The 26,918-nt window shown below is 36.5% G+C and overlaps 1 protein-coding gene across 1 annotated transcript in view; it reads left to right on the forward strand.

The window, feature by feature from the left end:
• The first annotated feature begins 207 nt into the window (after positions 1–207).
• Positions 208–26,918, forward strand: part of Cubn (cubilin) — a 283,244-nt gene continuing 256,533 nt past the window's right edge. Inside the window, exons 1-13 of the mRNA XM_046423004.2 lie at positions 208–395; positions 746–875; positions 1,808–1,903; positions 2,727–2,765; positions 4,939–5,040; positions 6,580–6,683; positions 16,645–16,771; positions 17,780–17,942; positions 19,761–19,892; positions 20,782–20,877; positions 24,152–24,270; positions 24,700–24,886; positions 25,946–26,058. Of these exons, the coding sequence (XP_046278960.1) occupies positions 283–395; positions 746–875; positions 1,808–1,903; positions 2,727–2,765; positions 4,939–5,040; positions 6,580–6,683; positions 16,645–16,771; positions 17,780–17,942; positions 19,761–19,892; positions 20,782–20,877; positions 24,152–24,270; positions 24,700–24,886; positions 25,946–26,058 (1,521 nt within the window). The 5' untranslated portion in view covers positions 208–282. The remainder of the gene's footprint in view (positions 396–745; positions 876–1,807; positions 1,904–2,726; positions 2,766–4,938; positions 5,041–6,579; positions 6,684–16,644; positions 16,772–17,779; positions 17,943–19,760; positions 19,893–20,781; positions 20,878–24,151; positions 24,271–24,699; positions 24,887–25,945; positions 26,059–26,918) is intronic.

Genomic DNA, 26,918 nt, shown 5'->3' on the forward strand with positions numbered 1-26,918 from the left:
TTTCAAAGGTCAAACAAATAATGATTAAGTTGTGCATCACTTAAGGTAGATTTTGACCTCTCTCAAGTTGAAGAGTACTGGAAGAACTAAGATCATTTACATTCCTCAGTGAGAAAAAAATAATAACATAGGCTTCTTGGACAAAGAAGACAAGACTGAAAAGTTACAGGATCATCCATTGGTCAAAGTACACCTGCCTGGTTTGCTGGTATACAAACTTTCAGACTCGGTGGTTAGAGAGTCCTCCTTCTTACCTGGCCACCGGGAAGGCTGGTAAGGAACATGTCCTCACCACTTTGGAGTTTGATTATTCTATTGGCATTTGCTAAATTAGATGGTGAAGCTGGTGGACTTAAGCAGCAGCTACGAAAAAGAAGTATTGATAACCTCCAACAGTAAGTAAACAGGGGTAATTTTTGTTGATGGAATAGGGAAGTTCCTTACCACTTTTCACAAGCAGCCAGATGAGCAATAGTGTAATTTTGCTTGAGGAAAACAGTGATGGCAAAAAGCCAACAGGGAAAATTATTTGGACCGATACATGGAATTACTTTCTTATGTATAAATTATTTATTTTTCCATAAGCTTGCTATATGGTTACTAGGAGGTATCTCCGGGAAATTTACAGAGAAAGAAGTGGCAGATGACTAGATGTATACCGTCTGTAATTACTCAGTGAGAAATTATTTAGATTTAAAAATTATATGTGCTAATTACTGATACAGTCTCTGGTTGTCTTACATAGGCCTCGCATAGCCTCAGAGAGGGGAAATTTAGTGTTTCTTACGTCATCTGCCCAAAACATTGAATTTAGAACTGGACCCCTGGGAAAAATTAAATTAAATGATGAAGACCTCAGCGAATGTTTGCATCAGGTAATAAATGTACTGCACACCTATTGAAGTCATTTTGCATATCAATATATAGTGACTTAATTGAACAGCTCTGTTTTAATCTGTACCTTGACTCTTTAGCCCAGAGAACACGATTGGCAGTAAGATGAGTTCTTTTAAAGGACAGTGACCTAGAGTTAATGGTGGGTAGAGGGAGTAATGCTAACAGAGGTGGCTCATGGTACAGAAAAATGTACCCTAGTCCAGAAATAATATGGAAGATGGTACTTGAATTCCTTTGTAAGGGAGGTGAAGGGGAGGGTAACCAGGGAAAGGTGTTGATGTGACAAGTTTACTTTTACCAAAGAACTGTATTAGACAATTATTCTCATGCCTTATTGAATGTTTTCAGTGTCAGTATTTATTACACCCTGCCTGCAAATCTGCTATAATGTAAGAGTTAGCATTGTTTGGAGCATACTATAGGTCGTCTGCTTGCATACTAATTGATATGCATGATCTCATTTGACCCTCACAGCTACCCTGTGAAATGGGTTTATTATTACCACATTTATAATGGAGCTAAATGTACCCTAGCACTGTTAAATAATTTGCTCATACCCTAGCACTGTTAAATAATTTGCTCAAAGACACACAATAAGTGGCTGAATCAAGATTTAAAACTCGAACAGTCTGGTTCTAAGCCAACTTTCTTCATAAGCACCCTAAACAATTATGGGAAATATGCAAACAGAAAATACATTAATGTAGTGTTATGAAAAGGTTTAGGGGAATTATGCCAATGCTATTTTGTTCTAAAGTTTATTGTTCACAGCATTATTTTAGTATTTATAATAGGCAAGATCATAGTGCTTAAAACAGAATATAACTCAAGTTTTTTATTAGAGTCTTCTAAGATATGCATATTTTTTTTACCAGCGTTCTTCTTCTCCTTCTTTTTCTTTTAAAAATAGATTGAGAAAAACAAAGATGATATTATAGTTTTAAAAAAGAGTGCAGTTGACCTGCCCCAAAATGTATCTAATCAAATCCATCAGCTTAATTCTACGGTAAGGACTTAATTCTACGGTAAGTCTGACATCCACATTTTAAGAGTAAATGAGTTCTCCTTAATTCAACTTTGTAAGTAATTCATTTTGCAGGGGACATACATCTTCTCTTTTTATCACTGTCGTTATGGACTTTTTGCTGAACTCGCATAACTCTAATGGAGGACATAGAGGTGTTGGTGGACAGAATGTTGGAAATACGAGGGCAACGATATGTTGCACATGCGGACATTATTCAAGTTCTGAGATAACCTTCTTATTGGTGAAGGGGCTTATGGCTGTTATGAGAATTTCAATAGAGTGTCCAGAGAAGCAATGAGACAGCTTATCAGTAGGGTGTACTTCTTTTAAAAAAGAGCTAGGAAGGAGCTGGGTGTGGTGGCACAGGCCTGTAATCCCAGCAGCTCAGGAGGCTGAGGCAGGAGGATCGTGAGTTCAAAGTCAGCCTCAGCAACTTAGTGACGTCCTAAGCGACTCAATGAGGCCCTGTCTCTAAATAAAATCAAAAAAGGGCTGGGGATGTGGCTCAGTGGTTAAGCACTCCTAGGTTCAATCCCCATACACACAAACAACAACAACAACAACAACAACAAAACAAAACAACAACAACCTAGGAAGGAAGGAAGAAAGAAAGACATGTGACGGAAGGGAATAGATGCAAGGGAAGCCTAGAGGGGAGAGGAATGAGGAGGGAAAAGTGAATGAAAATGGGAACAAAGTCAGCCCCTGGCAAAGTGTATTAGGAAAATATGCCACGGGGTACAACACTGTGTGAAATACCTTGGAACCAGCTAACTGATGTTTTTGTCTTCCCCACTGCCAGCTTGTGGCTCTCGAGAGAAAATTTCAAAGCTTCCAACAGGTAAGGCCCATAATGACTTATATCTTTCACTGAAAAATGCACAAGAACCATCGACAGAGTCGATATCCTTATTTTAAGGGTAGATAGATGATTGATATCAAAGATGTGCTTTTCCCATAACTTAGTTCTCATCCCAGCTTCTGCTTCCCAGGATGCAGACAAGGACCCCGAATCTAAGAGAGATGCAGTGATCAGGCCAGGGTCACTGGGCGCGTGAGGTTTTGTGCCTCCAAGTTCATCGCCCACGCGGATCCCTTCTCACAATGGCACCTTTAACTCTTTGACAGTAGGTTTAAATGTGCTCTGCTTGATCAGCTCTCCGTCTCCCAACTTGCTGATTCTGGCATCGAGGACTCACTTTTGAAAAGTGAAACATGTTTTCTAACATGAAGTTCCAAAATCTGGGGTGTATCACAAATATTTCAGATTTCCTTGAAATTCCATTTGCTGGTAACTAAATTTGAACCATTTCATACCACAAATGTTCTATAACTTTACCAAATGCTTACAAGCCGACTGTGTACTTCCAAGCTTCTTACCTTTTTTTTTTTTTTTTTTTTTTTTGTGAGAAGCTGGACTCTTTAAAGACTTTTATGGAAACCATAACCTTTTATCCAGAGAGATGTAGACTCTCCCCCCAGTTGTTGTTTTGTGGGATTTTAGATTAAGACTCTCTGTAGAACATTGTTCTCTACTTTCTGTGCTTGAAGTTTGTTAGCAAGTTTATGTATATATTCGTTTTCCCCACTTTGACAATGGATTGCACCCTGACGCTTCATCATTTTAAGAAGTGGTTGAGTGAATGAAAATTAGTAAGGAATTGTGTTATACAACAAGACCCAGCACTAGAGTTTTTAGCCTTCTACAAGGCTTCACTGTTTCTGCCAAAGGTCAAGAACTGGAGAACATAGTCCCAATGAGCACAGGGTGTCCTCTCTCTCCTCATCCCTCCTGGAGAGTTTTTAGCACTTTCTGAACGGAAATGCCTTTCAGCCGTTGGTGGGGGCATAGGCTCTCTGGCCACCACAATCCCTACCACTCCCTATTGTCTTCCTTCTGACTGCTAACCTTCATTTCCTGCTGGGCCCCATGAGTTTTGGAGTTTCAAATCCCCAAACAGTGTTGCTTTTGTAAGTCAGAAGAACTTCTAATGAGCTCCTGGTGAACATTCTTAATAGTGCCTTTTGAAGGACACAGCTCATTATGGTACTGGCATAAAGACAAAGAGAATAATGAAAGAGAACAGAGTCCACAAAGAGATCTTCCCCCAACACACATGCATGGTCTCCTGATTTATGACAAGGATAGAGAGAGAATAGGCTTTGCACTAAATGGTACTGGGCCACAAAACTGTCCTCTGGCTGTCTATTTCATCTGTAAACAAAGGAAATGAACTTGATTTTTTGCTGTGCACCACTGCATATATACCTAAATGTAATGCATACTTTGCCCCTATTTAGGCAGAGAAATCAACTATCAGTAAAGTTAATAAAAATAGATTCGTTGCATTATCCTTTGTCCCCTCAAAAAAGGTGTCTCTGTCCCTAAAGACATTAAAAATCTTATAAGATTGAAACTGGGAGCTGACATTAGTTTAGAATGGCCAGGTTGTGTAGACAAAGGTAGGTCTGTTTGCCACCGGATTGAAAGCGGTCAGGTGAGCACAAGGTGGGGAGTGGATCTCAGCGGGCCACATTGCAAACAAAGGGGCTTGGAGCAAAATGAGTTCAGTCATTTTAACCCATGGGAGGAGGGGGTGGCAATAAAAAGGGATCAGATTTCAAAGGCTTATCTGGAAGTACTAAAGATAAGAATAACAGGGCAAAGAATGGGAGATTTCCATTTATTTTTTCTTGTGCAATCAGAATCATTCGCTCTTGTCCACTGACCCATGAACAATTCTTTTCCAGAGAACAGAGTAAGGACCTTTTTCCTTCTGGTTAAAAGCACATAAAGAGTTAAGGAATGGGAACACAACTGATAATAGCAAGCACCTCTTAGGTTTTCATAAGAGAATCGATTTGCCAAAGGACTGGAGTAATTGATTGGAAGTGGAGGAGACCCCACTGATAAGGAATAAAAAGAAATTTTTCATACCCGCACTGAGACCTGCCCTTCGTCCTGGGAACTGCGGTGTCATGAGCTCACTGACTGACCTCTCTTTTTTTTCTAGACAGTGGACAAAAACTTTTGCAGCAGCCATCCCTGCCAAAACGGTGGAACCTGCCTCAATCTGCATGATTCTTTTTATTGCATCTGTCCCTCACAGTGGGAGGTGAGTCACTTGCCTTTGATTAAAAGACCTGATGAGACAGCATCTGTGATTTTTTTATGAACTCATTCAGACATATTTAATTCTTCATCTAAAATCTTCAGGATTCTTGACTCCTGGATCAGAGTGAATTTTACTGTGTATGCCAAAGGATGGCAAGTATGATTATATAACCCAGTGAATGCCAAGCCAACCTAAGGAGGAGTTCACTTGCTTGGATAATTACACTGAAGGCCGTGATATTTCCGTTACCATTAATTTTTTAAATTTATTTTTTAATATTTTTTAATTTGTTCTTTTTAGATAAACATGAGAGTATATTTTAACATATACATAAATGGAGTATAATTTATTCTAATTAGGATCCCTTTCTTGTGTTTTTATATAATGTGGAGTTTCACTGGTCACATATTCTTATATGAACATGGGAAAGTTATATCAGATTCATTCTACTGTCTTTTCTGTTACCATCCTCCTGCCCTACCCTACATTCCCCTTTGTCTAATCCAATGAACTTCTAGTCCCCGTCCCATTATTGTGTGTTAGCATCTGTACATCAGAGAGAACATTAGGCCTTTAGTTTTTTGGGATTGGCTTATTTCACTTAGCATAATATTCTCCAGTTCCATCCATTTACGGACAAAGGCCATAATGCCATTCTTCTTTATGGCGGGATAATATTCCATTGTATGTATGTACCACATTTTCTTTATCAATGCATCTGTTGAAAGGCACCTAGGTTGGTTCTATAACTTAGCTACTGTGGATTGATCTGCTATAAACACTGATGTAGCTGCATCACTGTAGTATACTGATTTTAAATCCTTTGGGTACAAACCAAGGAGAAAACTGGGTCAAATGGTGGCTTCATTCCAAGTTTTCTGAGGAATCTATACTGCTTTCCATAATGGTTGCAACGATTTGTAGTCCCCCCAGCAATATATGAGTGAACCTTTTTCCCCACATCTCACCAACATTTATTCAGCCTTGAAAAAAATTAGCATTAATTTAAATTGTTCAGCTTTGGAAAGTAAAATGACTCTTGACATAATTAGTTTTCTTGCAAAATGTTCCTAACATTACATTAATATTCCCAGGCATAGGGCCATTGTAAAATGAGAATTCATCTTGATAAGTCTCTTTGTGTGACTGCTGTATTTTTTTTTAAGAGAGAGAGAGAGAATTTTTTAGTATTTATTTTTTAGATTTTGGTGAACACAACATCTTTATTTTATTTTTATGTGGTGCTGAGGATCGAACCCAGCGCCCTGTGCATGCCAGGCGAGCACGTTACTGCTTGAGCCACATCCCCAGCCCATGTGTGACTACTGTATTCTTATGAAGAGCTCTGTGGTTCAATTAGGTCAAATATGAATTCTAGAGGAAGGATAACTGATGGTCAATATTAGTATTTTTGTATTTGGCTTAACTAAGGACTTATTTACTGTCCATATGTAAATCCTTACACATACCATATGAAAATGAGCCCCCAGATGCCTCTGTGACCCATGACACCTGACTTTCTTCTTTATGTAACTGCAGGGTCCTCTTTGCTCAACTGATGTTAACGAATGTGCAGTTTATTCAGGAACACCCCTGAGCTGCCAGAATGGAGCCACATGTATGAACACAGTGGGGAGTTACAGGTAACCTCTTTTAAAAAAAGCTGTTGCATTTTTAAAGGACTAAAAGCATCTCATAGTTAAAAGAATCCAAAGTCAATTGTCCGTGTTACCTATAAAACTAGGTACTCCATGGGAAATACGTAGCTCTGATTGAGCAAATACATAGCTATTTTTATTTAGATCAACAAAAGCTCCCATTTGCTCTACTCTCACCCTGTGAAGAAGTTTTTTTCGCCAGCATCTTAAGGAATGGGAATAAGGGTTCCCTGTCTTAGTGAGTTCGTGGTTTTAGTAAGCGTAGTAGCTTCATTCAACACTTATGTAAAAATGTTGACCAAAACAGGATCAAACATTGAACTGTGTTAATTAGTAAATGTGTTTCTTCATGTAGCCACCAGTTCCCTCTCTGAATCCACTTGCAGTTTTCTTTTCTTAAATTTTTATTTGGCCAAATGACTTGTCCACAATATTCTCCTGCTCAGCTCAGGCATCGCCTTCCACAGAAAACTTCTGTTCCTTTTCTAAACTGAGTTAGGCATCACAGTGCCCCATTTCCCCACCACACTTCTAGACTGTTGTCATCAAAGTCATCTCAGGCAGCAGGATACGCCCTATTCCCAGCAGGAATAATCTTAAACCTTAAACCTGGAACCTAAACTGGGAACGCCCTAAACAAGATTATCTTAAAACCGGGAACACCCTAATCTGCCTTGGTCCTTGAGCAAGGTTAAGTACATTCAATGTCACTGCAACATGGGGTACGCTGGCAAGGAAATTGTCATACTTACTTGGCTAATGGCTCCCAGCATCTCCCCCCTTCTGATTAATTAAACAACAAGCAATGTGGCTTAAGGACCGTGCCTGGTAGGTTGTCCAATTCAACATATGGTTCTTACCCGTCATCGGAAAACTGACCTTTAGGCGTCAGCCTCCTGTCTTAGGTTGATACCACTGCAATTGAATCATACCCGTCACTGACTACCGGTCCAGCATACAGCCATACTTGTGGATAGGTCTATGCACCAGTGGGGGGGTGAGGTTCTTTGCCTCACCTCTGTTGGCCCCCAAATTTGGCCTTGGTGCCAGTGGGGGAGTGAGGTTAATGTGGCTTATGGACCGTGCCTGGTAGGTTGTCCAATTCAACATATGGTTCTTACCCGTCATCGGAAAACTGACCTTTAGGCGTCAGCCTCCTGTCTTAGGTTGATACCACTGCAATTGGATCATACCCGTCACTGACTACCGGTCCAGCATAAGCCATTGGCCCCCAAATTTTAGACCATCACTAGCAGAAGGGAGGAGGATACAGAAATGCCACGACACCAAGCCAATTGACGGCTCCTTGGGAAAAATTGCATCACTGGTGACACCATCAGCAAAGATATGCTAGCATTACCACAATTCGCTGCACCAAACGATAGTTACATAGTCCAGGCAAGTTCTGCAAGCAGTTCAAAGCAGAGGAATCTATCAATATGTCCATTTCCTCCCAAAATCCGTTTCCTCCCCAAAGTAAGTTGACTCTTTGATTGAGCATTACTTGTTGAGTTCTTCACCGGCACTGGGATGGAGATAGGAATTCTGGCAATGATGCTAAAGAGACATTATCCTGAAAATAATTATTAAATATAATGAAAAGGAAAGGTGAAAGTAAACAAACAGATCTGTTAACCTACTTTAAAAACAATCCTTAACAGCTTTTTACCTAATTTAAATTAGTAAACAAACATCTGTTAACCACCTTTAAAAACAATCCTTAACAGCTGTTTACCTAATTTAAATTAAACCATTTAAATCACGTGAATAAAAAAATAATAATAATTCGGATCCATTTTTTCATGAGCGCTCCTCATACAAGAAATATGGACATACGCACATACAGACATACAACACAAAACACAAGAGTGTACACAAACGTACAACACATAAGAAAATAGTAAAGGCCTTGTAGCTTTACCTAGGTGAAATCTCCATTGCAATGTTTAAAAACTCCACAGTCAAAAAATAAAACTGATCAGAAAAACATTAACCTAGGTTTGTATGAGCTCAAAAAATAAAAATAGAACCTTATGATGTGGAAAAATGCAATAATAAAATAGCTATTGAAAACAGCATCCTGGTTAATCACTGTCGCAGATGTAAGAATGGCCAAGCTGGAGTTCTGGATATCAGCTGTTATGGATTTGAGTCAAATCATCTTCTTTTCGATCTGTAGAAACTGTTTTAGTTAATCTCTCTGGAATCCAAATGGGCTGCTGTTCTCCCTGTGGAAAAACACAAACAGACCCCCGACTCCAGACAATCACTGGGTCAGGACCTTTCCATTGTCCTGTTAGAATATCTTTCCAAAGTACTTTAGGCTTATGTACATTTTTTGGATACATATGCCTTTCCGCAGCACTAAGTCCTGATGAATCCAAATTTAAAAAGTTTAGAGTAAAAAGCGTTATTTTAAGTTTATCTTTGGGGGATATATACCCCCTTCCAATTCCCTCTTTTTGCTTTAATAAGTATGTCTGTATCTAATAGTTGTCTTAGCTTTTTGCATTTTCTATCTGTGTAATACCTTACTTGACATTTTCAACCATTTTCTATCTTATTTCTATCTTCTAGTTTTTTTTTTTCCCTAAGGTTTGTATTTTTACCCTTAGTTGCTTATTTTCCTCCTAGTTTTTTTTTTTCTATTTTGTGGGTTTAAAATTATTGTCTTCCTACATCTTTTCTATCTTCCTATATCTTTTTTATCTTTATTCTTTTTAACTTTCTATACTTCTGTCTTTAAAGTTTTTCACTTTAAATTTTTAATCTTCTTTATCTAAATATCTTTTATCCTATTATCTTCCATTTTTTTTAAAGTAATGCCTTTAAGATTAAGCTTCTTTCCTCCATCATGAAGGCATTTTAACCACCTTTAATTTAACCTTTTAAAGCCTTTTAATTATCATCTATACTGTACTTTTAAGTGTACTTTTTCACCACCTACAACTTCACTCTTTTAAACGAGGCTTAGATTTTGTTTAAATCACTTCAATGTTAGTTTACATGGCTGCCCTTCAACCAAAGGCTTTTTTTTTTTAACTCCATTGAGAAGCTTTGTCTCAATCTGCCATGTACAAATACCTTTTTCTTGTTTCTTCCTTTCTCAAGCTTTTAAAGTAAGTCTAGTTTCCTCAAAATCTTTTTAAATGGCATTTTACACCTTTTTACTTTACCACACAGAGATTATCTCATCTAGAAACATTTCTTTCTTTTTCCTTTAACCTTTTATATTAAAATATATTTCCACATCTTGAATTTTTTTCTATCTCTTTTTTAGCCATTAACCCTTTTTATAAATTCACATTTTGAAACAACTCTTATAAAATTTCTGATTTAGACAAATTACTCCACTTTAATAAAATGAAAGACTTTCATGTTTTTTATGATACTATAATACTATAATTGAAACCCAACTGAAACTTCTTATACTCTTTGTATATAAATTACACATGATAGAATCTTAACTCTTAGTAACCTTGTTTTAGCAAAGACACAGACCAAAGCAATATTAAACCTTTTTTCCATTCACCAATTTATGAAAACACACATGCTTAAATATATTACCTTATGTAACTTAATAAGTAAAGAGTGGTTGATGTTTCAACATTTTAGCTTTGTAAATTAATCAGAACTTTGTAGAAACCAAGATCTTAGACAAGTGTAGCAAACAGAACTAGCCATCTCTTTCTTGTTGAAGAAAAATCCTTCTACAGGATACCATGGTGGTCCCATTGATATACTTAATAACTCGTCTTTAAAAAGCCATGGGCTACATTTTTGTATTGTATCAACATATGCCCTAATTGTTCTTGGTCTCACTGGGGTGCCTCCTTCCTCTAACAATTTCTCTTGCTCGGAGGTGAACAACTTCAAACCTTGAGTCAACCATTTTCCCCAGTTTGCCTGAGAAAGTTCTAGGAACAGGCAACTTGAAATAAAAACAAAATAAGTCAAAACAAGAACACATTGTTTTTTGAATTGGTCACCCATTCTTTCGCTCTTCTTCAGGGGTGAGAAATTTCACTTACCTTTAAGCTTCAGAAGTTCCCCGCACGGGCCGCCAAATGCCGCAGTCTGGCTGGGCACACAATCACGAGCCACCACACAGCTTGTAGATTCAAACAGCAACTCTTTATTCCCGAACTCACACCAGCCGTCTACAATCACGTTCTGGGGAAATCCACGTTCTCTTCCCAAATCCACCTTCTCTCCCAAATTCACCTCCACTGGGCTTCTATCTCCAAAATATACTGTCTGAATCCCGTGAGAACTCAAGGGGAACTCAGGCAGCAGGATACGCCCTATTCCCAGCAGGAATAATCTTAAACCTTAAACCTGGAACCTAAACTGGGAACGCCCTAAACAAGATTATCTTAAAACCGGGAACACCCTAATCTGCCTTGGTCCTTGAGCAAGGTTAAGTACATTCAATGTCACTGCAACATGGGGTACGCTGGCAAGGAAATTGTCATACTTACTTGGCTAATGGCTCCCAGCAGTCATCCATGATGGTTCACATATTAATCTTTTTAATTATCCAATCCAGAACTTTGCAGCAGATCATTATCAAGTTTCCTTGTGTGGAGTTCCTTAAAATCACTTTTTAAAATAATCTGTAGATATTATCTTTCCCCATATTTTGACTGGTCTCCTGTTTTTCCAAGAGTATTTAAGAATTAAGAAATGGGTTCCGCTAGGATGTGAACAAATTCTTTCAACACTGGGGTATAATCTCACTGGACTCCAGAGCAATTGTTTGTTCACTTCCTAATATCTACTTCCTCTTGCTCTTCAATTCCCTGGGAGAAATATCCATTCTGTTCTTTCCAGAAAAACTGAGGGTAGCAATTTAGTTTTTTTTAAATATTTTTTTTTAGTTATACATGGACACAATATCTTTATTTATTTTTTATTTATTTTTTATGGGGTGCTGAGGGTCGAACCCAGAGTGGGAAGCACTCTGCCACTGAGCCACAATCCCAGCCTGCAATCTAGTTTTTATCCCTGTCATCTATTAAGACATTATTTTCTCAAAAAGCAGTCACCCTTCTTCTCTTTTCATTAAAGTGATTCTTTAAAAAAAAAAAAAGAAAGATTCTAATCTTTTAAATCTGATCTTTAAAACTTTTGCTCATTCCAGGTTAAAATTAATTCATTCACTTCTGGTAATATGTTTATGAGTTCAACCATTATGCAAAAATAACCTTATCAACCCCTATCTTAAATTGAACACCAGGTTATTAAAGACCCTAAAGGGTGGTACAGGACAAGCTGAGTGTTAGAAATATGAAGGCACAGCCATTGAACTCTTTTAAAGGCTTTGCTTTTAGGATTTGGCTTTTAATTTAAATGGTCCTTTGCCCCTTGCTTTTATAAACGTTCAGACTAGGGCTTATCTTTCATTCCCTTGAAAGCATTATCTCTTGGTTTCTATTTATGGGCATTTATCAAGGAGAATTGCTACTTGGAGATACCAGTGGCAAATTGTCCTGACTCCCAGAACTTATACTTTCTGGCCTTCCCAATATCTAGAAATGTCCTGGAGATTAAATCTCACTCCTGATCTTCCTTTATCGTCACTGTCTGTCTTGGTATCTTGTATGCCAATAAAGTGATAAAGATGTGCAAGGGAGACAAAATCCATCAGCCAAACAGGCTGTTATTTTTGTTGCTCTCAGCACATTATTTGTCTTCACTGCAAAATAGAAATTGAAAAAATAAAACCCTTTAACATTCATAGCTATTTATAGCATGTCCAGATACATACATATGAGAGAGGGAGAGGGAGAAGGAGAAGGAGAAGGAGAGGGAGAAACAGAGAGAGACAGGAAGTGGGGTGGGGAGAGAGAAGCCATTTTATTTGTTGAGCACAGCATTTCTAAATGAAAGCCTCAACTTTGCAAGAGCAGTCCCAAATCTCTTGTACCTTGCAGTAAAAAGCATAAGGCCTCCATCTGCTGGCTCTGGGAATGATTTTGGCTTTTAATCTTTGCCCTTCATAGATTTGCTGGAAGACATCAGGAAGCAGAACATTTAAATCTGGTTTCTTGCTCTTGATATGAGGATGATTAGTGAAGCCTCAGGAATCCCAGTTGATTTCCTATGCCTTAAACACTTGAATGGATGCATATCATGGTGACTTTTGGAAGGAATAATATTTTAAAAAATCCATGAGCATAAAATTTAATTCTTTTGCATTGTGTAATCTGTACATAATGAAACAGAGAGCATTTAGAGGCTTTCTTTAGTCCTATTAATTTTGTGAGGCTAAATCCTTATTAATCAGTAGTTTCACTGAGACTAGAAATCCCTCTGGGAAACTTCAAAACACATTTGCCAGTGGAAAACTTGAGTCGCTTTTGAATAATCTGGACCTGCAAAATGTGCTCATGATGGACAAAGTTTGCTTTGGATTTGAGGCCTCCTTCAAGGTTTTTGTTTGTTTGTTTGTTTTTAACTCTTATTGCTGATTTACTTGGGGAGAAAAATGGAGTTTTTTATTTAACAGGATTAATAGTTCATAACTGCAAAGACTTTTAAAAAAAAATAAAGCACTGTGCAAATACTAATTAATTGGAAGCTCTTTTCATAGACAAGTTTTTGGCAAAAATTATTTTATAAAGTAATAAGAACAAGAAAAATCATTTTCTATTCCTACTTGTTCTTGTGACTAGAGGTCTTACCCCCAACTGCCTCAGACAGCTAACAGAACAGTATTTTGCCACTTCTCAATATTGTTATGGCCTCTTTATTGTGAAGAATTGATACATATTGTTTTTCTACTTTTGTGTTTAAGATAGCCCTTGGGGTCTGAACTTGCCACCCATGGATGGTGTATGTTATATACTTAGGGTTCAGATTTGAAAGGCTTTATAGGAAAAAGCAAAACATAAAATAATTTGCATTTGTTCTCCAGGAATGTGATGATGATTAGTATATTTTCTTTTCATTCATATCAATGGTGGATTTTAAAACATACTGAGCTTAAACGATGAGGATAATCTGGTTTTAACTCAGGTGGTAGTTAAGTATTAAACTTATTATCTCTTTCAGTTAGTCAGTATATTGATATTGAACCATGGACTCTAACATAAGTTAAACTATGACTATGGAAGCATCTTTGACATTATCTCGATTGCCAAATGCACTTGTAATGTTTCTGAAGTCTGAAAAGCCTAGCTTTATTCTGCTGGAACCAAGTTGGTGATAAAAGGTTATTACAAAGGTGACCTCAGTAACCAATCAGTAACTAATAACTAAGACAAGAGTAGCATTGGGGTCGTTTTAAAATATACACATGGCTTTTATTTTCATGTAGGAAATATATGATTATTCTTTTTCTTTAAAGGCTGTATCAGATCTCCTTGAAAAATATATTTTACATTCAAACACTTTTATGTTAAAAAGACATAAACATGCAAAGTCTTCATATTAACTTCACCTTCAGAACATGGAAATGTAACAGGGAAAAATAATGGTGCAGGAGTAACACACACCTGGGTTTTTGTTTATCTTCTGTCAATCATCAATTCCGTAGCCATAGGCAGCATGTGTCTGTAAAATGGGATTTAAAATACTTGTCTTGGGATCAGAGTGGGGAAGCTTATAGTCTGGTTGGCTTCCCTTCACCCTCCTGTCTTCTTATGTTATTTAAATTTAAATGAAAGAGATCTACTTTGTAACTGGTTAAAGGAGAGTACAGGGTTAAGATTCACTCATGTCCCCACGACAATAGCGAGGGAGAAGGAGGAGGAGAAAAAGAGGATTCAACTGCAGGTCCATGGATCACAATCTCCTCATTTACCTGTGGTTAAGTGCTCAGTGATAAGAAAAACACAAATTCTGAGCACTTCCTACAGAGGAATGCAAAAATGAGAAATTATATCCCATTTGATTCAAATGTATATGTCAAGGTCGTTGTACTGTCATGTGTAACTAATAAAAAAATTAAAAATAAATAAATAACCTCTCATAAGCTAAAAAAAAAAAAAAAAAGAATGCCTTTAGAATTCAGTGTGAACCTAGAGCTCATGCGTGATTAGTACACTGTGAGTACTTTGTGTCCCAGGGGTTCCCAAACAGATCTCGCATATCCAGAAAATAGACTTAGCAAGGAAGAGAAAAAGAAAGGAAAAAAGAGAGAGAAAGAAACTAGATTCAGAAAGCTAGTGATCATTGGTTTTAAGATCTTTTAAAACAATTTTGCAGTTGTGTGGTGTGGTGTGGAAATAGAGTTTTAGCAATAAAGGCAGTTGGATCAAATGCTCAAATGTGTATGACATGTAAACGTTCTGCAATCCCCCTAAATCTAATAAAGTTCTCTGTAAGCATTTTCTATGTAAGTATGAGAAAGAGAAGAAAAATGGGAAGAGAACACATGAGGAAAAGTCTAGAAAAAAGATGAGGGGGAGATAGGTAGCTATAGGTAAGGAAAGAACCGAATTTCTCCTTGAGTTTAATCATTTATTGTGATTCATCTATGATCTTGTCTTAAATGAGAAAAAGCACTCTTATAATACTGGTAAATGTGATTTATTAATGAAATAGCTTTCATATAAATATATACGATGTTGCAAATTTCACGGCTCACATTTCTGCAAAAAATATTCATTTATCTGCAATTCAAAAATTTAATGGGGCATCCTCGATTTTTATTTGCTAAGCCTGGTAACCCTACATGTGAGTTCGTGGAAACTGTTCACCACTATCTTACTATCTGGCCATGTTCTCTGATTGCTTCTTCCTTAGGAACTGACCAAGGATATCACCACAGCAATTGTTTCTGGTGCCCACCATGCACATGCCACATCCTGTCACCGGGGTGTGGCTCTTGATCCTCTCAAACAGCCAAGCTGATTTCCTGCCATGTGATTCACATGTCATCTGTAGATCTTAGCTGAGCTCCTTGAACCTCAGTGGGTATTGTTGAAAGGGTTTCTTTACCTTGTAGAATGGCCCCTTTTCCAGAAGACTCAGAAACTAAATCCTGTTGCCAGGCATGGGAGGCAAGCAAGGCCATGCAGGTCCCCATCTTCCTTATCTATGTCCCCTGATCCTGAGGGTCAGTTCTTTTCAGGAGGGTTTTCTCTGCCAATGCTGCTGGAGTCTGACAAATGGTGACTTCTGGGCTCTTCCATTCCCTCAGATGTGTTCAGATGGTGTGAATAAACTTAGGCTTCTGTGACTCCTCTGTCCCTTCCTTGTCCCATGTTTCTACCTTACCAGTTCCCTTTAAGGCTGCAGTGCAAATATAAAGTTGACTCAGCAACCTTAAGAACAATAATGTCTTTAGCAACTTTCTTTATTTGATCATTATTGGTCTGAAATCTTCTAGTAGCAAAATGCCCTTGGGTATCATATAATAATTACATTTTGTTGTGAGTTAAAATGTGACTATGAAAGAAATGTCACCATGTTGACTACATCTTTTATGGATAGAAGACTTATCACACTTTGTAATATGAGATTAATCATCATAGACTCAGATATGGATATCATATGGCATGCAGGGTTTTACCAACCTGGAGAGCATTCTGGAGTCATTAGTTCCGTCAATGTCACCTGGGCTTAGTGGAAGGTCCAGCAGAATGGATGATGAATGACCTTGCTGATCTCCCTCTTTCCCTTTCCCTTTATCACCCATGGTTGATAGATGTCTGACCTTTGAAAGTATTGTTTGATGACTCGATACTAGAAGAATTGTAGAGGTAGTCTTGTGAGATATTAAGTCTCGATTCTCTAATACTTTATTTGTGAAGACAATACATTTAATAAATCTTTGCCTAGAGCAGAACTGTGATTTTTCTCCCAGGGTTCCAGCCTGCATTAGGATTCCATGTTAATATCATCAATTTGCAATTGAATGTTTTTTTTATTGATGCTAAGAGATAGACACTAGCCTTTAAGTACAAACCCTGTTATTGTGTTCTTGTGTTACCAACAGTTGTATATGCACACCTGAAACATATGGACCCCAGTGTGCCTTCAAATATAATGACTGTGAAGGGGGCTCTCAGAAGCGCTGTGGCCACGGCATCTGTGAAGATTTGGACCGAGAGCGACCTGGAGTGGTGGGCCTCTTTCCCAAATATAACTCCTTGTGGGACCCATGGCGGTTACTTCTTCATCCTGTACTGACTATGTAGGACAACTGCCCAATAGAACTGCAGACAGGAAGTCATTTCCTGCTCATTAATAGGGCACAGGCAGGGAGAGAAGATGCCACATTCAGAAAACTGGAGCCAGATGTTGAAGATTTCATTATATAAAATACTAAATTTTTATTTCATTATATAAAATACTTAATTTTTATTAACCAAATTCCTTTATGAGTCTCTCTGAGACTTTACCTTCTGTTGGCCTTGTGTGTTTGAACAATGATAAGACATGAAAACACAAAAAGGATTGGTTTTGTCAGCAGCATGTCATTTTGAGTCTGGATTTTTCTGGCCCTGAGCTCCTATACTGCTGCAGATTCTTTGAGTTTACCTCTCTGATATCCCTCTATTCCTGGTCCTGGGGACCATAGCTCCTGGCCCACAAGGTAATCCAATCCTGGCCAGTTTGGCTATTTAGAAGAACTTTGGAACTTTAATTTTCTATTATTTTTCCTGTTCATATGATGTAAATGGTTTTTTTCCAATGGTGGAATGGTGGGGGAGGAGTGAGTTGAGGGGAGGTTGGGAAGGAAAGAATAGACTTTCAAAAAGGAAACAAATAGAGTTGATTTTCCAAGGTCTATGCCTACATGGGTGTTTTTCCTTCTAAAATCGTAGCAGGGTGAGTACACTGACTTTAATTATATTGACTTGCTGTTCTTGATGATTGTTGCTCTTTTCCTGGCAAGAAAAAAGATAAATTATAGGAGTCTCTTACTCTGAAATAACGATGTGTCCCCTTTTTTTTTCATGGTCTAGTCTAAATGCTGAAATCACAGGGGAAGAAAGAGAAAGGCCATTCAATTGGCTTGATGGAAACGAATGTTAGACCATGAACAGTTGGGGGTTGGTGAGATTTTCAAAGACTTCTCTTGCTCCTTTTCCTGATTGTCTTTGTTTACTCTGTTGTCCTCGTGCCAGGCCAACTTCACCTGCATCTGCGAAGTTGGGTGGGCAACTGGGCCGAACGGTATCTCCTGCACACAGGATAAAGATGAGTGTAGCTTCCAGCCTTCGCCTTGTTCAGAACTTGCACAGTGCTTCAACACTCCTGGCTCTTTCTATTGTGGAGCCTGTCCAACAGGTACATTCTCAGGACCACATGCTAGGTCTGCATGCCAGGAAGGCAAGGCACCAGAACCAATTTCCTTCCCCTACTGATGTGCAATATGAGGACCATTCATAGGAGGTGTTGGAATCTAGTTGAATGTCCTGTTTTACTAACTTCTGCTTGAGAACATCTTATTAATGTAACCTTTGTATAATAGAGATGGAATGTTTCTCCAAAATAGTGCTAGAGTCACATTTTGGGCCAACATTAGCCATAGAGTTTAAAAGTTCTAACCTTTTATTGCCAAGACCATCAATTAACTAGACTTGTGGACAAGAAACAAGTATTTAGTCCTATTTTTCATACTAATCAGATGTTTGCAAACTTGAGTAATTCTTTGTCTCCATTAAAGTCCAGTAGTTTCTGCCTGAGTGTCCTTTGAGTACCTTGTGACCTTCGTATAAATAAGGATGCTTAGCTCTATCATAGCCCCACAGACACCATTCTAAAGGAAAGGCCATATGTTGAGTTGCTGAAAACATGGGCTGTCTCCTCCACGCTCCCTCTCTAACTGTATGAGATCATCACCCACTCAACACAATATTTGTAGGGCACCTACTATGAGCAAAACTCAGTGCTGGGTGCTTTGGAAGCCATTCACCAGTCTGCAGGGAGTTTACAAGGCCTCTCTCTCTGGATGTTCTTAGAAAGTAGCGAACAGATTATCATCATAGCAACCATTCTTTTATGAAAGAATCATTAAGACACTGAGTAAAGATAAGCAATTATTGTTTTTATTCTTGCAACCACAAAAAAAAGTCATGGTAGAACTAGTATTATTCATATTTTTAAATAGGAAAACTTAAGGCTTGGAGAAGTTAAATAGGGCACCAGAACCAATTTCCTTCTACTACTGACATGCAATACGAGGACCATTCATAGGAGGTGTTGGAATATAGTTGAATGTCCTGTTTTACTAAGTTTCCCCAAATTCTGTAGTTTATAAGTAATCAGGATTCTTAGAGGAGACTTTACTTAGACCCAAGGATATAAAGGCTTAAAATTTTAAACATTATTATAATTTTAACAACTTGAATTATAAGAATAATACAAACTTGTTATCAAAATGAAATAAAACAGGAATGACTAAACCGAAATAATATTCTTCACCTTCAATCTCATCCTTTCAATAAAATTAGTTATCCATTTTGCTTACAAACACTGAAAGGCACATACAGATTTTCATATTACTATTTCCTTAAATTGGGAGTATGATTCCAACTCTGCATATTAATATTAAATTAATTATTTTCAATTAAAATATGCATCAAAAACTTATTTCAATGTGAGTGTGCACATGTAAGTGATATGGGGCATGCCTGCTCTTAAAATCATTTTTAGTAATCAGTGGTACAGATGAGTCATGAGAATTTCAGTAATGTCCCTATTGACCACTGATTTTTTTCCTATTAAACAATGCTGAAATAGATATCTTCTTACCTACATTTTAATATACTGGGTAGTTTTATCATCACAGAATAAGTTTCAAGAAGAATTTTTAGTCAAAGTATATATATTTTTAAAATTTTTAATGAATACTGTCAGACTTTTTTCCAAATTGGTTATATTAATTAAATATCCAATTTACAGTATGTAAGAATACATACTTTGCCAGAATTTGATTCTAAGAATTCAAAACTTTTTTTTTTTTTTGGCAATCTGACAGGTACATGTCATTTTAATATTTTTTGTTCTTTTAGTAAAGTAGATTTTTAATGCTTTAAATCTTTGTATTTCTTCATTGCTGACTTAGGTATAGAGCTAACCTTTCACATCTTCTTGTTTTTCTAGGCTGGCAAGGAAATGGATATGATTGTCAAGATATCAATGAATGTGAGATCAACAATGGTGGCTGTTCTTTGGTTCCGCTTGTTGGGTGTGTGAATACACCGGGATCTTTCAACTGTGAAAGCTGTCCACCAGGTACTGCACCAGATTTCCTGCTGTCATTGCCACCAACACATACATTTGAAAGCAGAATCTTGTACTGTATTTTAAATAGGATTTCTATCCAAGAAACTGAACAGTACAGAACATTTCATTTAACTTAGTGTTTTAGGACAAATTCGCTAACTACACTATAGGAAAGATTTTTTTTTAAATTTAATATCAATAGAAAACAGGAAGTCTTTAAAAGTGGTGAAATTGCCACTGAGATAACACAGAATTTGAATTTTTTTGGTGTGAATCTCAGATCTGCTGTATTGTTCTCACATGTAATTTATTAATATAATATACCAATGGGATGTTTTACATATGAGGTTTGCTAAACCACAGGCATGGAATCCATAACTAAATTAGTATCCAAGAAGTTCAGAGAGTTTTAAGGAATAAACTGAAATTTTGCAACTTCTAATAACATGAAACAACAATATTTCTAGGTGTACCAGTAGTTTCCTCGATATAACTGGTTAGTCTTATCACTATATTTATCTATCGATAGGTAGATAGATATAGATATAGTGAGAAGACTAACCAGTTTTATCATAGAACAAGTTTCAAGAAAAGGAAACTATATTTTATATAGAAACTATATATTACATATATATATATATATATATATATATATATATATATATATATATGATTTTTTTATTAGAATCAACCTAGAACATAATTTAAGAAGTCAGTTATAATTTGTCACTCTTTTTATCAATTACAGTATTTTATTTTTGACACTTCATCTTTATATCTTCTGTTTTGATGCCAGAGTATCTCTGCTTGGTGACTTCAGGGTATCTGATTCTAAGATTGGCATTCTTTCCCTCCCACCCTTGACATTATTTCTCACACCCTGCTCTGATTTGATCAGGGTATGTAGGCGACGGAAGAGTGTGCACTCTCATAGACATCTGCTTGATCAATAATGGAGGCTGCCACCCAGACGCATCCTGCTCCTCAGCTCTAGGTAATGACTCATCTCTCTCTTTGTCATTGGGTATTTTACTATGACCCTCCAAATCAATTCAACATTTGAAAAAAATAAGATCTTTTGTCCACAAAATTCATATATTGATTCTTGAGAATCAAACCCAAAATTAATCCACATAATAAAGCCATGTGCTTGGATTTTTAAAAATACAGTAAGGCTTTAATGATCTATTTTAATTTAGGAATTATTTCCCAAGGTAATTAAGCCATCTAATTAATTCATGACTATATTTCAGCAAGCAGGAAAGAGGAATGGAGGAAGAATGAAATTCCACCTCCCTTTAAAGGACTCTTCCATTTCTCTGCCATTGGCTAGAATTGAGCCATTTGGCAGACCCTGGCTACAAAGAGAGTCTGGGAAATGTCGTCTTTGTTTCAGGCCTTGTGAATCAGTGGAAATAAGGGGAAAATGGATCTAGTATGATCCAGTGTCTCTAGTGTTGCATAAAAAAAGATTCACCTGCTATAACAATATCTCTGAGAGATATTGTATTATTGTATATAATCACAAATAGTACATAAAATATATTTACTGTATGAAAATATATATTTACTTTACAAAAATATATATTTACTTTACCTTTAACAATAATAGATATTACATTTTTCATCTTGGTCAATTTTATAAACAAAATTAGTTTTTATCAAGGTCTTTGGATTTCTAATATTAATAATTTTCATATTTCACTAGTTCTTTTTCTAGTTTGTTCATATCTTTTTCTCGTTTGCTTTCTTATTGATTTGTAAAATTTCATTATGTACTAAGGTCATGATCTCATTATCTGTCTTATGTTTTACAAATATTTTTTTCTTAATTTTGTGGTGGTATTTTCTATATAAGAAGTTTAAAATTTTTGTATAGTTTAAAAAATAAACCTTTTATTATTTCTCTTGTTGGCTCCATATTTAGGAAGACCTATCTTACTGAGACTTTAAAAATAGTCAGGTACATGTTCTTTTATACTTTGATATTTTTTCTGCATTAAGATCTTTGATCTTTTTAGAACTTGTATATTTATGATATAAAATAGAAATTGACTTTGATATTTTTGTCCAAATGCATAGAACTATTTATTGAATAATATGGTATATTTCTTGCTATTTCAAAATATTACTTTTATTTTTTAATTAACTTGTCATACATGTGCATAATATAAGAATGTGTGTGTGTGTGTGTGTGTGTGTGTTGGTATATATATGTATATGTATACACATATACTTGCAACTAAATGCTCTTTAGAGCATGCTGATGTGTTTAGAAGCATAATTTGTTGACTTGTATTTCTCCCTGGCTTTACCGTATTCTAATTGTGTTCCCTTGGTCAGGGCGTTTAATCTCTGTGTGCTTTAGTTCTGTGAAATGAGGATAATCACAGTACCTACCTTGTAGGGCTCTTCAAAGGATTAAAATAGTCTATGTTCTTAAAACAGATACAAATGTAACTCCTTTTTCATCTGATTTTTTTTTTCTTCAGTACTGGGGATTGAACCCTGGAGTGCTCTATTACTGAACTGTGTTCCTAGAAGTTTTTATTTATTTTTTAACGTTTTTGAGACAGGCTTTTGCTAAGCTGCTCAGGCTGACCTTGAACTTGTGATCCTCATGCCTCAGCTTCCCAAGGAGCTGGAATTACAGGCATGTGTCACCACACCCAATTAAATTGATTTTCTTCACTGCAGCCCATAGGTTTATCCCAGGAACCTTAAAAAACGTCCAGGCAAAGCTGCAGCAGCATTGGAGTTACTTACTACATTTCCCTTCTGTAAATTTTTTTTAAAAAAATAATTAACTATGAAGAATACATCCCTAGGCAATTATTTTTAAAAAGATAAATGCTTTATTATTAAAACAATCTTGCAAATAATATAAGGTGAGACTGAAACACATTTATATCATCAACTATTCTGTTATAAATCTGTTATATTGCAGAATTTATTCTATTTGTTTCTTTAATTCTTCAGCAAAGTTTTCTATTTGTCTCAATAGTATTTGTTAACGAAGGAATATGTTTAAGTTAATTGCCATATTGATTTCCATATATTATTTCAACCATTTTACAACAATGGAAAGAACATGTGTTTTCTTCAATGAGATATGACTTTTTGCTATTAAATAAGAAATCTAAAAATCTCTGGACATGAAATTCAGTAAAATTTTCTAAAATACTAGGATAAGTATTATTAAAAAAAAGTGGTAGGGGAAGATCCTATGATACTCTCTCACACTGTCTTTAGCTATTATCCCTTGTACATCATAATTAACAGTGAATATTGATTCATATTAAAATAGATTTAATCATTCCAAGTCCTTTTGACTAAGTTTAATCCCCAAACCTTTGAGTTTGTCATTGTTTTTGTTTTGTAACATGGAAATGAAGAACTCATTAAGAAGTGTGGGAGAGGGCTGGGGCTGGGACTCAGTGGCAGAGCGCTTGCCTGGAATGTGTGGGGCGCTGGGTTCCATCCTCAGCACCACATAAAAATAAATGGAGGTGTTGTGTCCATCTACAACTGAAAAAATATTAAAAAGAGAGGGAAAAAATAAGTGTAGGAGAAGTTTTTGATGATTTCCCACTTACCTATGTTATTGTATTACCTTCAATCTGCAGTTTCACTGCAAAATTTCTTTAAAGCCTCAAATTCATTTAGTGATGAATAGCCTGGGTAAAACTAGTAACATGAAATCTGAATGTCCACATAACTGGGAATGTGTGAACCACCCATTCTAATTCTACTTCTGTGCAATGTGCGGTAGGCACCTTCCATGTACAGGTGCTCCTGGCTCTTCCATATTCGGGTTGTGTATCCTTGGTCAAGACAACCTGTCTGTGCTCTGTCCTCATTTGTGAACTTGTAAATAAATAGAGTAGCACCTGCCATAGGCTATTGAGAGGAGTAAATTAGTGCTTTTAACAAAGAGCATGATCAGAGGCATCTTATTGCCTGCTGATGACCCCTCCACCATGAGGAACTCCCATCTTCTCTTGTACATCTGTACACAGAACAATCAGGTATAGAAAATGACAGTACTAGTGCTAATGCATATAATGCATTGGAAACATTTAATGATTTTAAAAATTTTAATTCAAAAAACAGAAAAATAAAGATTATAATATTTTCTTCTTTGTCCATAGGAATATGTAGACTTGACATTGGTGGATTCTTATCTAGACACCAGGACCTGAGTTTATCATTGCACTTTAATGGGGGAGGATGCCTATATTTACACTTACATTTTTATTTCTGAACAGGTTCATTACCTCTTTGCACCTGTCTCCCAGGATATACTGGAAATGGTTATGGACCAAGTGGATGTGTGCAACTCAGTAATATTTGCCTAAGTCACCCCTGCTTACATGGACAATGCATAGTGAGTCCTTTGTTCTTCATGGGGAAATAGAGTGCTTGAAAATAATTTTAGTTTCACTTCTAGAAAATAAATTTTTATATTAGTTTATGAGTTTCAAGACAATTATTGAAGATTAAGATAAGGAACTTTGAATAACACTTGGATAAAAAGTAGGCAGTAGCCTTAGTTCCCAGGAAAAACAGTCAGTTTATTTTTTATTAGAGTGACTTACAAAGTCTACAGTTGATCCAGACAAATGTGAGTATTTATACTTAGCAATTGTCATTTAAACTAACTAATTACAAGTTGGGCTACTGGAAAATACTTAATATGGTTCAAGTCCTGTTGAGTATATTTAGTAGTGTCACTTTTCTTTGTTATTTGGGTTGATTTCATTTTGTGGTATATCCATTTGTTTTGTGGTATTGTGCTTTTCTTCTGTCTCCTTAGGACACAGTATCTAGTTATTTTTGTCGGTGTGACCCGGGTTGGGCTGGTGTCAACTGCACAGAAAACATCAATGAGTGTTCCAGCAACCCCTGTCAGAATGGGGGAACTTGTATTGATGGCATTAATGCTTTTAGTTGTGAATGCACAAGTTCCTGGACTGGATCTCACTGTCAGATTCCCCAGCAAGGTATGGACACCACTTCTTCTACCACACGTACTCCCAGCTTAGAAGTATCACAAGTCCTTCTGAAGATTCTCTGAATGAACCAACGTTCTTCTCCAGTTGCTCAGAGCTAACTCTTTCTTTGTAGGAGTGACATAGAATTTATGAGGCAAATATTTATGTATCCCAATTTAAATCATAAGAATTTTTCTTCAAAAGAATTAAATTAGTATTTACCATTTTGTTTTGCCCTTTCTGAATCAAAAAAATATAAGCTAAGGTATTTTAGTTTTCTAAGAGAATATTTTTCATGTAGCAGTCATCAGATTTCCTTAAAATACTACATGTAATCACATCCCCTCCCTGCTCTGGAATATGCACTGGTTTCTCATTGCCATTAAGTAGAAATTGGGGATGTTTTCAAATTATCTTCTAAAACCAGCCTTCACCCTATCCATCTAAACTTATTTTTCACTACTTCCCTAGAAATACTTTTGTTTAAACCAGACATCACTCTGGCTGCCTGACCCCATGTGCTATCTGAGTATTTCCACTTTTTTTTTTTTTTTTTTGAGATGTCTCTTTTCACAAACCTCCCTGAATTTCTTCCATAATAATTCCTCCATAAAGTCTTTTCTGACTACTCCATCCCTCACTTATTACTCCTAATTCTGGATCGACACATTGATGAGATGTTACCATTTGTTTAGCACCCTGGTGATCCCAGTGAAGAAATATAGGAGCATAAAACATTGTCTCCACTTGTTTCTGCTCACCTTCTAGCTGAGGATACACGACTAACCCAAATGGCAGAAAACATACCAGAACTAAAGCTATGAACTAAATGTGTGAGGTTAAGTCAAGTTTCATAGAGGTAAACCAGTCTGGGTTCTCCAAGGTTCATGGAGAAGGTTCGTGGAGAAGTGATGGTATATTTAAATTAGACTTTAAATAAGAGATGGAGTTTGGGAGTCAACAGAAGAGGGGACAGAGAAAAGGGAATGGAACAACAGGCCAGAGTTACCTAGACTCTTCCTTTTAGGAGTCTCTTAAAAGCACAGTTCTTCATCTTCTCCTTTGTAGTTTGTGGAGGATCGCTCTCAGAGATGAATGGAACAATCAGCTACAAGAGCCCCGATGATGGCTATGTTCATGATGTTAACTGCTTCTGGGTTATCCGAACTGAAGAGGGAAAGGTAAATACAGTTTCATTTGCATATTAGAATATGCACAATAATATTTGAATATATATTGCATAAAATATACATAATGATAATTCAAATGTCACATATTGAGTTTTTACTCAGTGCCAGGCTTTGTGCTAGATATTTCCCAACCTTTCTCTCATCATACACTGACTCTTTGAAATAAGTAATAATATCCTCATTTTGTAGATGAAACCACAAAAAGTAAGGGAAGCAATGTGAAGTTCTCCCACCCCCAACACTGCTTAGCTTGTAATTGGGAATAGTTGAATTTCAAAGTCAAGTTTGTCTGGTTCCAAAATCCATGCTTTAGGAATGAATGGTTCTCCACATTGGATGACTAACTGCAAGCTAGTAGTTAATTTATAAAGTCTAGTTGTTACTGAGACAATACTGTTTGAAGATGACCACTCATATTAGTATATTGATTATTATGCAATATCTGTCACAAGCCATTAAGATGATCTATTTTTTTAAATAAAATTTCTATGTGCCAAATACTATGCTATTCACATACATCACAGCATTTTTAATTTCCAGAACCCTAAAGATAGGAATTACTAGCTTCATTTTACATATGAGGAAATGCAGCCTTGAGCAGTTGAGAAATTCAACCAGGACCATGTGGTTTGTAAGTGGCTTGTGGTGACTCAACCCCAGGCCATTGGGTCTCCAAAGCTTATAACCCTAAGAAGCTATGTGAATACTTAACTCTTAAAATAAAGATCTGAGCCCAAGTTTTCTGTGCTATTATATCCAACATTAATTACTTAATTAAGTATCTATTTCTCAGTCAACTCTTGGACTCATTAAAGTAAAGTGATATGTCTGAATAGATAAGATTTTTCCTT

This window comes from Marmota monax, unplaced genomic scaffold (assembly GCF_021218885.2).
Source record: "Marmota monax isolate L192 unplaced genomic scaffold, Marmota_monax_Labrador192_F-V1.1 WCK01_AAM20220418_F8-fsc00098, whole genome shotgun sequence".
Classification (NCBI taxonomy): Eukaryota; Metazoa; Chordata; class Mammalia; order Rodentia; family Sciuridae; genus Marmota; species Marmota monax.